This window comes from Bombina bombina, chromosome 6 (genome assembly GCF_027579735.1).
Source record: "Bombina bombina isolate aBomBom1 chromosome 6, aBomBom1.pri, whole genome shotgun sequence".
Classification (NCBI taxonomy): Eukaryota; Metazoa; Chordata; class Amphibia; order Anura; family Bombinatoridae; genus Bombina; species Bombina bombina.
The window spans coordinates 861,945,874-861,962,919 of record NC_069504.1 but is presented as its reverse complement, the minus strand read 5'-3'; the positions used below and the strand labels follow the sequence as shown (position 1 = coordinate 861,962,919).

The window sequence follows — 17,046 nt, the reverse complement described above, 5'->3', positions numbered from 1 at the left end:
TGGATTTAAAGGATGCGTATCTACATATTCCTATCCACAAGGAACATCATCGGTTCCTAAGGTTTGCATTCCTGGACAAACATTACCAGTTTGTGGCGCTTCCTTTCGGATTAGCCACTGCTCCAAGGATTTTCACAAAGGTACTAGGGTCCCTTCTAGCGGTGCTAAGACCAAGGGGCATTGCAGTAGTACCTTACCTGGACGACATTCTGATTCAAGCGTCGTCCCTCCCTCGAGCAAAGGCTCACACGGACATCGTCCTGGCCTTTCTCAGATCTCACGGCTGGAAAGTGAACGTGGAAAAGAGTTCACTATCCCCGTCAACAAGGGTTCCCTTCTTGGGAACAATTATAGACTCCTCAGAAATGAGGATTTTTCTAACAGAGGCCAGAAAAACAAAACTTCTGGACTCTTGTCGGATACTTCATTCCGTTCCTCTTCCTTCCGTAGCTCAGTGCATGGAAGTGATCGGGTTGATGGTAGCGGCAATGGACATAGTTCCTTTTGCGCGCATTCATCTAAGACCATTACAACTGTGCATGCTCAGTCAGTGGAATGGGGACTATACAGACTTGTCTCCAAGATACAAGTAAATCAGAGGACCAGAGACTCACTCCGTTGGTGGCTGTCCCTGGACAACCTGTCACAAGGGATGACATTCCGCAGACCAGAGTGGGTCATTGTCACGACCGACGCCAGTCTGATGGGCTGGGGCGCGGTCTGGGGATCCCTGAAAGCTCAGGGTCTTTGGTCTCGGGAAGAATCTCTTCTACCGATAAATATTCTGGAACTGAGAGCGATATTCAATGCTCTCAAGGCTTGGCCTCAGCTAGCGAGGACCAAGTTCATACGGTTTCAATCAGACAACATGACGACTGTTGCGTACATCAACCATCAGGGGGGAACAAGGAGTTCCCTAGCGATGGAAGAAGTGACCAAGATTATTCTATGGGCGGAGTCTCACTCCTGCCACCTGTCTGCTATCCACATCCCGGGAGTGGAAAATTGGGAAGCGGATTTTCTGAGTCGTCAGACATTGCATCCGGGGGAGTGGGAACTCCATCCGGAAATCTTTGCCCAAGTCACTCAGCTGTGGGGCATTCCAGACATGGATCTAATGGCCTCTCGTCAGAACTTCAAAGTTCCCTCCTACGGGTCCAGATCCAGGGATCCCAAGGCGGCTCTAGTGGATGCACTAGTAGCACCTTGGACCTTCAAACTAGCTTATGTGTTCCCGCCGTTTCCTCTCATCCCCAGGCTGGTAGCCAGGATCAATCAGGAGTGGGCGTCGGTGATCTTGATAGCTCCTGCGTGGCCACGCAGGACTTGGTATGCAGATCTGGTGAATATGTCATCGGCTCCACCTTGGAAGCTACCTTTGAGACGAGACCTTCTTGTTCAGGGTCCGTTCGAACATCCGAATCTGGTTTCACTCCAGCTGACTGCTTGGAGATTGAACGCTTGATTTTATCGAAGCGAGGTTTCTCAGATTCTGTTATCGATACTCTTGTTCAGGCCAGAAAGCCTGTAACTAGAAAGATTTACCACAAAATTTGGAAAAAATATATCTGTTGGTGTGAATCTAAAGGATTCCCTTGGGACAAGGTTAAGATTCCTAGGATTCTATCCTTCCTTCAAGAAGGATTGGAAAAAGGATTATCGGCAAGTTCCCTGAAAGGACAGATTTCTGCCTTGTCGGTGTTACTTCACAAAAAGCTGGCAGCTGTGCCAGATGTTCAAGCCTTTGTTCAGGCTCTGGTTAGAATCAAGCCTGTTTACAAACCTTTGACTCCTCCTTGGAGTCTCAATTTAGTTCTTTCAGTTCTTCAGGGGGTTCCGTTTGAACCCTTACATTCCGTTGATATTAAGTTATTATCTTGGAAAGTTTTGTTTTTAGTTGCAATTTCTTCTGCTAGAAGAGTTTCAGAATTATCTGCTCTGCAGTGTTCTCCTCCTTATCTGGTTTTCCATGCAGATAAGGTGGTTTTACGTACTAAACCTGGTTTTCTTCCAAAAGTTGTTTCTAACAAAAACATTAACCAGGAGATTATCGTACCTTCTCTGTGTCCGAAACCAGTTTCAAAGAAGGAACGTTTGTTGCACAATTTGGATGTTGTTCGCGCTCTAAAATTCTATTTAGATGCTACAAAGGATTTTAGACAAACATCTTCCTTGTTTGTTGTTTATTCAGGTAAAAGGAGAGGTCAAAAAGCAACTTCTACCTCTCTCTCTTTTTGGATTAAAAGCATCATCAGATTGGCTTACGAGACTGCCGGACGGCAGCCTCCCGAAAGAATCACAGCTCATTCCACTAGGGCTGTGGCTTCCACATGGGCCTTCAAGAACGAGGCTTCTGTTGATCAGATATGTAGGGCAGCGACTTGGTCTTCACTGCACACTTTTACCAAATTTTACAAGTTTGATACTTTTGCTTCTTCTGAGGCTATTTTTGGGAGAAAGGTTTTGCAAGCCGTGGTGCCTTCCATTTAGGTGACCTGATTTGCTCCCTCCCTTCATCCGTGTCCTAAAGCTTTGGTATTGGTTCCCACAAGTAAGGATGACGCCGTGGACCGGACACACCTATGTTGGAGAAAACAGAATTTATGTTTACCTGATAAATTTCTTTCTCCAACGGTGTGTCCGGTCCACGGCCCGCCCTGGTTTTTTAATCAGGTCTGATAATTTATTTTCTTTAACTACAGTCACCACGGTACCATATGGTTTCTCCTATGCAAATATTCCTCCTTAACGTCGGTCGAATGACTGGGGTAGGCGGAGCCTAGGAGGGATCATGTGACCAGCTTTGCTGGGCTCTTTGCCATTTCCTGTTGGGGAGGAGAATATCCCACAAGTAAGGATGACGCCGTGGACCGGACACACCGTTGGAGAAAGAAATTTATCAGGTAAACATAAATTCTGTTTTCTTTTTGGCTTCGGAGTATAATCCGTTTAGCCTATGAGACTGCTGGACAGCAGCCTCCTGAAAGGATTACAGATCATTCTTCTAGAGCTGTGGCTTCCACCTGGGCCTTTAAAAATGAGGCCTCTGTTGAACAGATTTGCAAGGCTGCAACTTGGTCTTCCCTTCATACTTTTTCCAAATTTTAGAAATTTGACACTTTTGCTTCTTCGGAGGCTGTTTTTGGGAGAAAGGTTCTACAGGCAGTGGTTCCTTCCGTTTAAGTTCCTGCCTTGTCCCTCCCATCATCCGTGTACTTTAGCTTTGGTATTGGTATCCCACAAGTAATGGATGATCCGTGGACTGGATACACTTAACAAGAGAAAACATAATTTATGCTTACCTGATAAATTTATTTCTCTTGTAGTGTATCCAGTCCACGGCCCGCCCTGTCCTTTTCAGGCAGGTCTAAATTTTAATTAAACTACAGTCACCACTGCACCCTATGGTTTCTCCTTTCTCGGCTTGTTTCGGTCGAATGACTGGAAATGGCAGTGAGGGGAGGAGCTATATAGCAGCTCTGCTGTGGGTGATCCTCTTGCAACTTCCTGTTGGGAAGGAGAATATCCCACAAGTAATGGATGATCCGTGGACTGGATACACTACAAGAGAAATAAATTTATCAGGTAAGCATAAATTATGTTTTTTCTAAAATAAAAACAAATCTTATAGGATAGCAGTACATTTTCTTTAAAAAAAACTGCTTGTGTTAACTTTACAGGATATGTAAAGCCATGCTATACAGGCAGTTACTTTGCCATTTACAATCAGCTTCCAGATCTGCATTCCAGTAGCATTGTAAAAGGTGATCATCACAACTAGTGCCCTTTAAACATAAGCAGCCAATCAACTCATTTAATCTAACTTAAAGGGACACTAAACCCAATTTTTTTCTTTCATGATTGAGATAGAGCATGCAATTTTAGGCAACTTTCTAATTTACTCATATTATCACATTTTCTTTGTTCTCTTGCTATTTTTATTTAAAAAGCAGGAATATGATGCATAGGAGCTGGCCCATTTTTGGTTGAGAACCTGGGTTATGCTTGCTTATTGGTGGTTAAATGTAAGCCACCAATAAGCAAGCACTTTCCATGTTGCTGAACCTAAAATGGGCTGGCTGCTAAAAATTACATTCCTGCTTTTTAAATAAAGATAGCAAGAGAACAAAGAAAAATTGATTATAGGAGTAAATAAGAAAGTTGCTTAAAATTGCATGCTCTATCTGAATCATAAAAGAAAAAAATGTGGGTTTAGTATCCCTTTAACATGGCATTTCAGGATGTTTATACTCTTTACAGCTAATAGAAATTTGTAGAAATATCCTAAAAACCTTACTTATTAGAGATTCTTGAAGACTGGAGTTGGATCCTTACATGATACTTTGGTTCTCATTATCTTTCCCAGTGATTATTGGCTATCCTCATATTCTCCAGTAATCATCTGGTTTGTAAAATACATATATATGCTTCCTGCTAGATATGTAATGTGAAATTCATTCTTTGTAACAAGCCTTTTCATTGTTATGTTTCTTGTACAGATGGCCTTTAATGGTTGACCCACAGGGACAGGCTACTAAATGGATAAAAAATATGGAATCCACAAAGGTAGGAAAGTAACCAGTTGCCACTGTGTATTCACTTTCAAATGTCCCACCATCAGTTTTACTTTACTATTTTGTTATTAACATTAAACTTATGGAGATGTATTCTGTTGTATCCGAGATAGAAACAAATTATGCACCATTTCTCCTGTTAAGTGTAGTCAGTCCACGGGTCATCATTACTTATGGGATATTAACTCCTCCCCAACAGGAAGTGCAAGAGGATCACCCAAGCAGAGCTGCTATATAGCTCCTCCCCTCTACGTCACACCCAGTCATTCTCTTGCACCCAACTAATAGATAGGATGTGTGAGAGGACTGTGGTGATTAAACTTAGTTTTTTATATCTTCAATCAAAAGTTTGTTATTTTAAACGACACCGGAGTGTGTTGTTTCCTTCTCAGGCAGAATTTGAAGAAGAATCTACCTGAGTTTTTGTATATGATCTTAGCGGACGTAACTAAGATCCGTTTGCTGTTCTCGGCCATTCTGAGGAGTAAGGTAACTTCAGATCAGGGGACAGCGGGCAGGTTCACCTGCAAAGAGGTATGTTGCAGTATATTATTTTCTAAGGAATGGAATTGACTTTGAAAATACTGCTAATACCGATATAATGTAAGTACAGCCTTAAATGCAGTAGTAGCAACTGGTATCAGGCTGACATGTATATATGTTTACACTTAAGTATTTCTGGGGAATGGCACTTCACTGGGAAAATACTGTATGCATATAACTTTTAGCCTAACTTGCAGTGTGAGCGACTAGCAGCAGGCTTTTTAATGACATTTCATATATTAGATTTTAAACGTTTACTGGCATGTTAAATCGTTTAATTATCTGAGGTACTTGGTGAAAATTGTTTTGGGCTTTATTTTCCACATGGCTGTCGTTGTTTTAAATTAAAACAGTTTACTGAGCTTCCCTCACTGTTGTAGTGTGAGTGGGAGGGGCCTATTTTGGCGCTTTTACTACGCATCAGAAATTCAGTCACAGTCTGTCTTTTTCTCCCTGCATGATCCAGGACGTCTCCACAGAGTTCAGGGGTCTTCAAAACTAGTTTTGAGGGAGGTAATCACTCACAGCAGATCTGTGAGACTGTGCTTGACTGTGATAAAAACGCTTATATTGTCAATTGTTATACGTTTTTTTCTGATATTAAGGGTTAATCATCCATTGCTAATGTGTGCAATCCTTTGCTAAAATTGGTTTATATAACTAATCCGGTTCATTTTTATTCAACTGTGTCAGTTTTTTGTGTGCTTCTTAAAGGCACAGTAATGATTTTACATATTGCTTGTAAATTTAGTTGAAAAGTATTTCCAAGCTTGCTAGTCTAATTGCTAGTTTGTTTAAACATGTCTGACACAGAGGAAACTCTTTGTGCAATATGTTCAAAAGCCAAGGTGGAGCCCAATATAAATTTATGTACTAATTGCATTGATGCTACTTTAAATAAAAATCAATCTATACATGTTAAGCAACATTCACCAGACAACGAGGGGGAAGTTATGCCGACTAACTCTCCTCACGTGTCAGTACCTGCATCTCCCGCTCAGGAGGTGCGTGATATTGTAACGCCAAGTACATCAGGGCGGCCATTACAAATCACTTAGGACATGGCTAATGTTATGACTGAAGTTTTGTCTAAATTGCCAGAACTTAGAGGTAAACAAGATCACTCTGGGATGAGAACAGAGTATACTGATAATGCTAGGGCCATGTCTGATACTGCGTCACAATATGCAGAGCATGAGGACGGAGAGCTTCATTCTGCGGGTGACGGATCTGATCCAAATAAATTGGATTCAGACATTTAAAATTTTAAGTTTAAGCTGGAAAACCTCCGTGTATTGCTAGGGGAGGTGTTAGCGGCTCTGAATGATTGTAACACAGTTGCAATCCCAGAGAAAATGTGTAGGTTGGATAAATATTTTGCGGTACCGACGAGTACTGACGTTTTTCCTATACCTAAGAGACTTACTGAAATTATTACTAAGGAGTGGGACAGACCCGGTGTGCCTTTCTCACCCCCTCCTATATTCAGAAAAATGTTTCCAATAGACGCCACCACACGGGACTTATGGCAAACGGTCCCTAAGGTGGAGGGAGCAGTTTCTACTTTAGCTAAGCGTACCACTATCCCGGTGGAGGATAGCTGTGCCTTTTCAGATCCAATGGATAAAAAGTTAGAGGGTTACCTTAAGAAAATGTTTGTTCAACAAGGTTTTATATTACAACCCCTTGCATGCATTGGGCCTGTCACGGCTGCGGCAGCATTTTGGTTTGAGTCTCTGGAAGAGACCCTTGACTCAGCGACATTAGATGAGATTTCACTTAAGCTTAAAACCCTTAAGCTAGCTAATTCATTTATTTCTGATGCCGTAGTACATTTAACTAAACTTGCGGCTAAGAATTCCGGATTCGCCATTCAGGCACACAGAGCGCTGTGGCTAAAATCCTGGTCAGCTGATGTAACTTCTAAATAACCTGTTACCAGGAAAAATTACCATAAAATATGGCGTAAATACTTACACTGGTGCGAATCCAAGGGTTACTACAAGAAGGTTTAGAAAAGGGTTTATCTGCTAGTTCGTTAAAGGGACAGATCTCAGCTCTGTCCATCCTTTTACACAAGCGTCTGTCAGAAGTTCCAGACGTTCAGGCTTTTTGTCAGGCTTTGGCCAGGATTAAGCCTGTGTTTAAATCTGTTGCTCCGCCGTGGAGCTTAAACTTAGTTCTTAACGTTTTACAGGGTGTTCCGTTTGAACCCCTTCACTCCATTGATATCAAGCTGTTATCTTGGAAAGTTCTGTTTTTAATGGCTATTTCCTCGGCTCGTAGAGTCTCTGAATTATCAGCCTTACATTGTGATTCTCCGTATCTGATTTTTCATTCAGATAAGGTAGTTCTGCGTACTAAACCTGGGTTCTTACCTAAGGTAGTCACTAACAAGAATATCAATCAAGAGATTGTTGTTCCATCATTGTGTCCTAACCCTTCTTCAAAGAAGGAACGACTTCTGCACAATCTAGATGTAGTCCGTGCCCTGAAATTTTATTTACAGGCAACTAAAGATTTTCAACAAACTTCTTCCCTGTTTGTCGTTTATTCTGGACAGAGGAGAGGTCAAAAAGCATCTGCTACCTCTCTATCCTTTTGGCTTCGTAGCATAATACGCTTAGCCTATGAGACTGCTGGACAGCAACCTCCTGAAAGGATTACAGCTCATTCTACTAGAGCTGTGGCTTCCACTTGGGCCTTTAAGAACGAGGCCTCTGTTGAACAGATTTGCAAGGCTGCAACTTGGTCTTCTCTTCATACTTTTTCCAAATTTTACAAATTTGACACTTTTGCTTCTTCGGAGGCTGTTTTTGGGAGAAAGGTTCTTCAGGCAGTGGTTCCTTCCGTATAGAGATCCTGCCTGTCCCTCCCGTCATCCGTGTACTTAGCTTTGGTATTGGTATCCCATAAGTAATGATGACCCGTGGACTGACTACACTTAACAGGAGAAAACATAATTTATGCTTACCTGATAAATTCCTTTCTCCTGTAGTGTAGTCAGTCCACGGCCCGCCCTGTTTTTTAAGGCAGGTCTAAATTTTTAAATTATACTCCAGTCACCACTGCACCCTATAGTTTCTCCTTCCGCGTTTGGTTCTCGGTCGAATGACTGGGTGTGACGTAGAGGGGAGGAGCTATATAGCAGCTCTGCTTGGGTGATCCTCTTGCACTTCCTGTTGGGAGGAGTTAAAATCCCATAAGGGATATTATCAGGTAAGCATAAATTATGTTTTCTATACATTTTTACTTTCTATTAACTAATAGATATAACTATAGATATATAATGGCGTAGGATGAAAATAGTTCCATTGTCTATAGCAGGTTTATAATTCATTATCCATGGTCAAGTAATTTCTAAAGTCTATGTAACCAATAAACAATGAACTACAAAACAACACTGCCATCTCCAGAGCAATGCTACTTAAAGGGATATAAAACAGTCTGTTTTCTTGTTGTAATAAAAAGCAGTGGCATATACTTAGTAGAAATTATTGCAATATGTATTATTTGTCATTTTAAAATAATTTTACCTTTTCATTTATTTTTTTAATTATTTGTTCAGTGTCTATTACTTCCCATCACAGCCCCAAAAGGGGCTGGGTTCTCTATAGGAAGGCATATCTAGCTTGATGTCATAAATCTTCTAGAGTAACATTAGCTGGTTTACTATTTAGTGTACTCTAGAAAGACAGGAACTAGGGTTCTGCCCATACTCAGAAGAGGCAACCTAAGTTCTCTGCATGTCTGTTCACTTATCTAGCTGTAGGCAGGGGCTACACTGTGATTTTCTAAGTGCCAGTTTTGCAACAAATCAAGTAAGTTGTTTGCTGTTTTCAACACAATTTGTTTCTTTTTTATGTTATTTTTACTAACTGTTTACTGTTTAATTTCCCTTTAAGCTGACTCAATTGGAATACCTCAAAATATATAGATATATGATCTTATGTCTCAGAACATTACATTTTTAATTTTATTTTTCACTCAGGGTTTGAAGGTGATTGACTTACAAATGCCAGATTATATGCGGGCTCTAGAACAGGCCATACAATTTGGAACCCCAGTATTGTTACAAAATGTCCAGGAGGATCTTGACCCATCATTGGCACCCATCTTAAGTAAATCAGTCACCAAAGTGGGTAAGTTTGGGAAGAAATTGGGAGGAGAGGAGGAGGCACAGGAAGGGTTACATAGAATAATAACTGTGGCAATAGACAAAGTTATAGAAAAGTGAGATATAGAATAGGATATATTACAAGTTTACATTACAAACGGCAATAAGAGGAGTTAAAGGGACATCTTATATGGAGCTATTACCACAAGATAATGAGGAAGATGGAGCGGAGGAGTTGCTTCTGGGTGAAGTGTGCTGTAGTATAGTGTAGTGTAGTGGGCAGTTAGCTGCTGTTGGCATAGTTTGGGCATAGGTTGATGTGTACCAGAGTACTGTTAAGGACTTTGTTGGTGTTGGTATGAGGAGATGATGGAGGGGCTATCAGAGTGATACAGCAGGTGGGTAGTGGACGGTAAGGAAGCAGACCTTACAGGGGAACTAAATGGTGCTTAATATTAACATTTGTGTTACACAGGAGGACAACTACAGATACACCTTGGTGATAAGGACATTGTGTACAATCCTGAATTCCGATTCTACATTACTACTAAACTTTCCAACCCACATTATACACCTGAGATCAGTTCCCAAACAACCATTGTCAACTTTGCTGTCAAAGAGCAGGTAATGAGTCCCACGCACAAAGCAACAGTTTTATTATATATCCCCGGTATCAACAGAGTTGGGAAAGTTAGTTAGATGGCTCCTGTATGCAAGGAGAGAGCATGCTATGCTTTCTATTACTTGCATGTATACAAAGAGGAATGTGCTTATATATAGGGGTGGCACAAATATTTATATTTAGAAACTGGGGTAAACTATCATTGATTAGTGATAACTTCCTTCAGGGTTTGGAAGATCAATTATTGGGCAGTGTTGTGCGGAAGGAGCGCCCTGATCTCGAGGAGCAGAAACAATCTCTGGTCTTGAATATCGCTGCTGGAAAACGTAAACTGCAGGAATTGGAAGATGAAATTCTGAGGTGAGTTTACATAGATAGATAGATAGATAGATAGATAGATAGATAGATAGATAGATAGATAGATAGATAGATAATAAGATAGATAGATAATAAGATAGATAAATGGATAAGTTAGATAGATGGATAATATACATAAGATAGATAGATAGGTAGATATGGATTAGATAGATAGATAAATAGAGGATTGATAAATAAGATTTATTGATAAGATTGATAGATAACAGATAGATAGATAGATAGATAGATAGATAGATAGATAGATAGATAGATAGATAGATAGATAGATGATAGATAGATAGATGATAGATAGATAGATATGGATTAGATAGATTGATAGATAGATAGAAAGATAGATAGATAGATATGGATTAGATATATAGATAGATAAATAGAGGATTGATAAATAAGATTTATTGATAAGATTGATAGATAACATAGATATATAGATAGATAGATAGATAGATAGATAGATAGATAGATAGATAGATAGATAGATGAAGAGTGTATGAATGTACAAATAACATGGATATAACCCCAAGACTGTTACTGCAGACTTACTATCAGGTATTTGGGCAGGCAGGGTGTTAGGTAAGCTTTTTAGTCTCAGTACATTACATGCAATTACTCTATGAAGAATCACCATGTAAACAAATGGGTTAATAAATCCCCTCAGTATGTTTATTTATGTATTTATTTATTTTCCCACAACAGGATATTGGTTCACTTTCGACTTTGAGTAGCAAAAGACTGAAGCCTTTGTTAACCAGAATGTATAAACACTTACTAAACCTTGTTCATAGTAGACTTGCAGTTTGCATGGATACAACACTTTGGGCTAAATTACAAGTGGCACGCTATTTAGCTCTTCCGCTCACGCATTAACTCCGCTAGAAGTAAGCTTTTTCCGTACGTCAGGTAGCGTGTGTATTAGAAGTTTTCACACAAGCGCTTACTCGACGTGTGCAAAAAGCCGAACTTCAAATATCATGACTGCATTAACGTATGCCCCCATTGACTTCAGTGGAATACAAAAAGTGTGGGGAGGGGGGGACTAACACCCTTGCTGAGGCGCAAACGTTTGCTACAGTGTGATTGCAATATTATATGTAAAACACTATTGCGCCATCGCATTTGCAATATTATGAAATATGAATATTGCAATTGCATAATCGCATTCTTAAAATAAGTAAAATAAAACACCTAAGGACACAATACAAGATTTTTACAATCACGCCTTAAGTTTACATACATATTCTAACACTATACTATACAATACATATACATTAAACAATGTATATACATACAACAATAGAAAATTATCCCAGGCGAAACAAACACACTCTAGTGGATATCTGAACTTCGGTTTAAAATGTCACTTTAAGGCAATGTTCCGTGAAAAACAGGCATATAGGCTTAACATACACACCCCCCAAGGAAGCTTCAACAACCTCAATCCTCCAAGGCATCCACTGATGCGGAATAGGGTGAAAGTAAAAGACTCACCCTTCTGCCATAGGAGGTTTCTTAACGGCCCAAAAGAAACTTAAAGTGGCGAATTCCTCAGAGGTATAATCCTAAATGGGGACAATCTGCGGCTAGAGCCGCCGGTTCACCTATAGGAATTAACTCCTCTCCGTACCGCTTCTAGTTTCAAATGTCGGGCCTCCGCAGCTTGGCGTGTGACGTCATCGGGGTTGTGCGTAGTTGGGGGTGTGCCGCCTTCAGCCTATCACCATCCAGGAGACACGGTGCTTGCACTGTATTGACTTCACAGTGAGAACCGAAGTTTGAGGATCTTCGAAGGGACAAACTGCCAAAGAACAGGGACTCCTTGTCATCCCAAAATAAATAGATAGCAAAAGATGAGGCAGCAGTCGGTTCCTTGTGTGCATAAAAACCAATTCTTTATTCTTCTTGTTTAAAACATTACTTCACATCACAGCAAACAGGTAAAAGGAATGCAGGTGGTTGACTAGTTTCGGCAATGCCGTAATCATAAACCTGCAGTCACTTAAGAGGTGAACATATTTAAAGGGATTGCTTAACACAGTGATTGGTCAATGTTAATGGGAGGTTACAACCCCTCCCTTACATATTAACCTCTTACTAGTAAATTACTTGTTGCATCTAAATGCAGCATTTAACATGAAAATATTTCAACTATGGCTATAGAACATTAATTAAATCGCTTGTTTAATACAAAATACAATTTATAAATTTATACAATGCAATGATCTAGTAATCTTGAAAGCTGGCCTGCAGGTTAGAGCTCTATGCAATGAGCGGAGAAAACCTTTACTAATAGATTGTAGAACCTTTCATTTAGAGCTAAGGTGTAATCATGTTAGAAATAGCAATGGTTAATTATTCAACACTCAATAGGCTGTTAATGAATATATTTCCAACGATATACAAAAAAAATATATATATATATATATATGGTTACTAAATTCGTAAGGGCCCTCTTAAATTTTTCGCCTAGTTTAGAAAACATAGATGCCATCAATAATAATAGGACCATTCTCATGATAAACAAATATTGCTTTAAACCTTAAAATATTTGGACAGATGTGTGGTGATAGATAACGCCAACAAATTCATTTGCCATAAGAGCTATTATTAAGGAAAAAACATGGGAAAACTATTTGATAATGATAGCCATAAAATATTTTTTCTAACACATGTATGTTACTATTGAGTATGTTTAAACACATTCAAAGTGCCCATAGTAATATATATTATACATATAGCCAGTCCGTGAGTTTGAATCTATAAAGCAGAAACCAGCTTGTCAATCACAATATTGCAACAATATATATCTGTGTTTTGTTTTCAAGAGAAACTGTTGCCAGATCAGTCACGGTGGAAGATTGGCAGTATTACAAATATTACAACTATTATGATTGTTACAAATATGGTCTAGTGGGCACCAGTCCAAATCAATGGGATAAATATGTAAAGGGTAACAGTGTAGGTAATAATGGAACTCTCAGCAGACCTCTGAAAAGACCCTTAATATATAAGCTCAAAAATAAATATCAGATAAAGTCAGAGTGGAAAATATTCATTAATGCCAATGATTGATGAGATCAAACTCAGAATTGAAGCCCTCCGGCACCTGTGTACAGAGTTTGAAAATCCAGAAGGCTTCCTGTCTGGCTAGGATCTCATCTTTATTACCCCCTCTTGAGGGTTGCTTAATCTGTTCAATTGCCCTCCAATTAAATGTACTGACATCTCCGTCGTGTACCTCAATGAAATGCTTTGCCAAAGCCGAACAAGTTTTTTCATTTTTGATATATCCTAGATGTTCTCGTATCCTCGTACGGACATCTCTCGTAGTCATACCTACATATTGCCGGCGATGTTGAGTGCATTCAATGAGGTACACGACGAATTGGGTTGAGCACCTGATGCATCCTTTTGTATCAAATGCATCATTGGTTACATAAGAGTAGAATCTCTTTCCCTCTGTTATAAAGTCACACGCCTTACATCTGCCACTGCTGCATTTGTATGTACCATTCACAGCTAGCCATGTGGCTGATGTCTCCTTTTGGGGTAAAAGGGATGGAGATAAAATGTTACCTAGAGTTGGACCCCTAGAATAAACACAATTGAAACCCTTTTCCACTGTCTTTTTTAAGGCCTTATCCCCATATAACAATGGGAAATATTTTCTTATGATATTACAAATGTCATTATATTCAGAAGAGTATTGAGTAACAAAAAGGATTTTATTATCACCCTTTTTGTTTGGTCTACTTCTGAAGGTATCACGTCTGTCCACTTTCCTCACCTCCTTAGCCACATTTTCCACCATATTGGGCTGGTACCCTCTCTCTATCAATCGATTTACCATGTGTGTACTCTCTTCCTCAAAGTCTGTCTCAGTATTACAGATACGTCTTGTCCGCAATAGCTGACCTTTGGCTATCCCTCGGAAAACATGCTTCGGGTGAGCACTTCTGCTATGCAGGAGTGTGTTACCCGAAATAGGCTTCCTATAGAGGCGGGTGATGACTTTTCCTGTGTCAGCAACCCCTCTAAGGGTGACATCCAGATAGTTAATGGTTGATTTATTCCACTCAAAAGTGAAATTCACACCATTTTCACTTTCATTAAGGTAGCGCACAAAGTCACTTGCCTCTGCCTCACTCGATTTCCATATCAGAAGTAAATCGTCAATAAAGCGCCTATACAGGCTGATATGTCTCCTATAGGGATTACTATCTGCATAGACAAAGCACCTTTCCAGCCAACCCATAAAAATGTTGGCATAGGAGGGGGCAAATTTTGCCCCCATTGCCGTGCCCTGTCTCTGCAGATAGTAAGTGCCCTCAAAAAGGAAGTAGTTGTGCTGCAGCAAAAAGGTAGTAACCCTAAGTATGTAATCCATTAGGTATTCCTCCATGTTGTAGTGCAGCTCCAGAAAATATTTAATGGCTTTTACTCCCAAATCTTGTGGAATACTGGAGTATAATGATACCACATCCACCGCCAACCAACTATGGTCTGTGGTCCATATGAAATCTTCTAGGAGCTGCAATACATGTGTCGTGTCCCTGATATAACTATGTAAGTTGAGGACAATTGGTTGGAGGATGGCGTCCAACCATTCAGACAATGGCTCCAAAAGGGAGCCAATGCCTGAAACGATTGGGCGCCCCTTTACATCGGAAAGACATTTATGAACTTTGGGCAGGTGGTGAAACACTGGAGTGATAGGATTAACCACATATAGATATTTCAGTGTTTCCCCATCCAAAATGCCATACTGCATGCCATCATCCAATAAACTGTAGAGTTCTTTTTGAAACCTATTAGTTGGGTTACTAGTTAGAGTGACATATGTAGTAGTATCTTCTAGCTGTCTTTTAGCTTCTGAAATATATGCTGTTTTGTCCATAACAACAACACTTCCTCCCTTATCGGCTTTTTTTATGACGATAGATTCATTACTTTTGAGGCTGTTTAGTGCCAATTTTTCATTTACTGTTAAATTGTGACTTCTGACTTTGTTTGACTGGTGTAGACTAGTGAGATCATCAACTACACATTTATGGAACAACTCAAGTGCTTTCCCTCGACTATGTATGGGATAAAAGGTTGTCTGTTTTTTAAATCTGGGAAAATTAATCAAATTTGGACTTTCACCATTATCAGTATCTTGTAAAAGACTTTCCAAAGTGATAATATCACATGTCTCAGAAAAATCCCTGTTCTCTCTAGTGCTACTTGTTACATTATATACTTCATCTATCTGTTCTGTCATGATTTCATTTGTGTCGGCACTTGTAGAAAAATGTTTGTCTAGGGTCAATTTTCTAATAAATTTGTTTAGATCAATAATGGTGTTAAACAAATTGAAATTATTATTGGGACAGAATCCCAATCCATAATTCAAAACACTATATTCTGCTTTTGTAAGCTCGTGTGTTGATAGATTAACCACACTACCTATTTTATTTTGTTGCCGTTCTTGTTTTCCCTGAGGGTATACCTGTGCTGTATCTGGGTGTGGGTGTGGCCTCTCCCTCCTCCTCTCGGTTGTTTTAGTGCCGACCGAAAAACCTGAGTATTATCTTTTGGGGTTGCCCCCATATTTACATTACTCTTAGTTTTAGCAGCATCAGTCAGAGCTGCATGTGTATGTGATTTATGCCCCATTTGGCTATTGGTCTTAGATTTGGCCCCCTTTGCTCCTATTCCTATGGGGTTTTCATTCACATTCATCATACTGACCTGTGCTAGAACCTCAGGAGTGGGCAACCCTAATGCTCCTTCACTGTCTGACCCTGAATTGTCTTCACCTGAAGTGGAAGCTGCAAAGGAAGATTGTTCATCGTCTGTGGTGTCAGTGGTTACAAAAGTTACCTTCTTTTTATGTTTGTAGTTTCTGCGCTTACCCGAGGGACAACCTTTCACTTCTTCATTGTCTGACTCCGAAGTGTTTATAATATTTTTAGCTTTATTTTTTTTTTTTTTTTTTTTTTTTTTTTTTTTTAGCTTTATTTTTATTAGGTCTATTTCTAGGCCTTCTATTTTTATGCCAAATATAAACTTTGTTCTCATGGTAATTAAGAGGGCCCTTACGAATTTAGTAACCATATATATATATATATATATTTTTTTTGTATATCGTTGGAAATATATTCATTAACAGCCTATTGAGTGTTGAATAATTAACCATTGCTATTTCTAACATGATTACACCTTAGCTCTAAATGAAAGGTTCTACAATCTATTAGTAAAGGTTTTCTCCGCTCATTGCATAGAGCTCTAACCTGCAGGCCAGCTTTCAAGATTACTAGATCATTGCATTGTATAAATTTATAAATTGTATTTTGTATTAAACAAGCGATTTAATTAATGTTCTATAGCCATAGTTGAAATATTTTCATGTTAAATGCTGCATTTAGATGCAACAAGTAATTTACTAGTAAGAGGTTAATATGTAAGGGAGGGGTTGTAACCTCCCATTAACATTGACCAATCACTGTGTTAAGCAATCCCTTTAAATATGTTCACCTCTTAAGTGACTGCAGGTTTATGATTACGGCATTGCCGAAACTAGTCAACCACCTGCATTCCTTTTACCTGTTTGCTGTGATGTGAAGTAATGTTTTAAACAAGAAGAATAAAGAATTGGTTTTTATGCACACAAGGAACCGACTGCTGCCTCATCTTTTGCTATCTATTTATTTTGGGATGACAAGGAGTCCCTGTTCTTTGGCAGTTTGTCCCTTCGAAGATCCTCAAACTTCGGTTCTCACTGTGAAGTCAATACAGTGCAAGCACCGTGTCTCCTGGATGGTGATAGGCTGAAG

At 39.5% G+C, this 17,046-nt stretch overlaps 1 protein-coding gene across 1 annotated transcript in view; it reads left to right on the top strand.

The window, feature by feature from the left end:
• DNAH2 (dynein axonemal heavy chain 2) overlaps positions 1–17,046 on the top strand; it is a 456,831-nt gene that overhangs the window by 366,546 nt on the left and 73,239 nt on the right. Inside the window, exons 67-70 of the mRNA XM_053719507.1 lie at positions 4,500–4,566; positions 9,109–9,259; positions 9,710–9,858; positions 10,083–10,216. Of these exons, the coding sequence (XP_053575482.1) occupies positions 4,500–4,566; positions 9,109–9,259; positions 9,710–9,858; positions 10,083–10,216 (501 nt within the window). The remainder of the gene's footprint in view (positions 1–4,499; positions 4,567–9,108; positions 9,260–9,709; positions 9,859–10,082; positions 10,217–17,046) is intronic.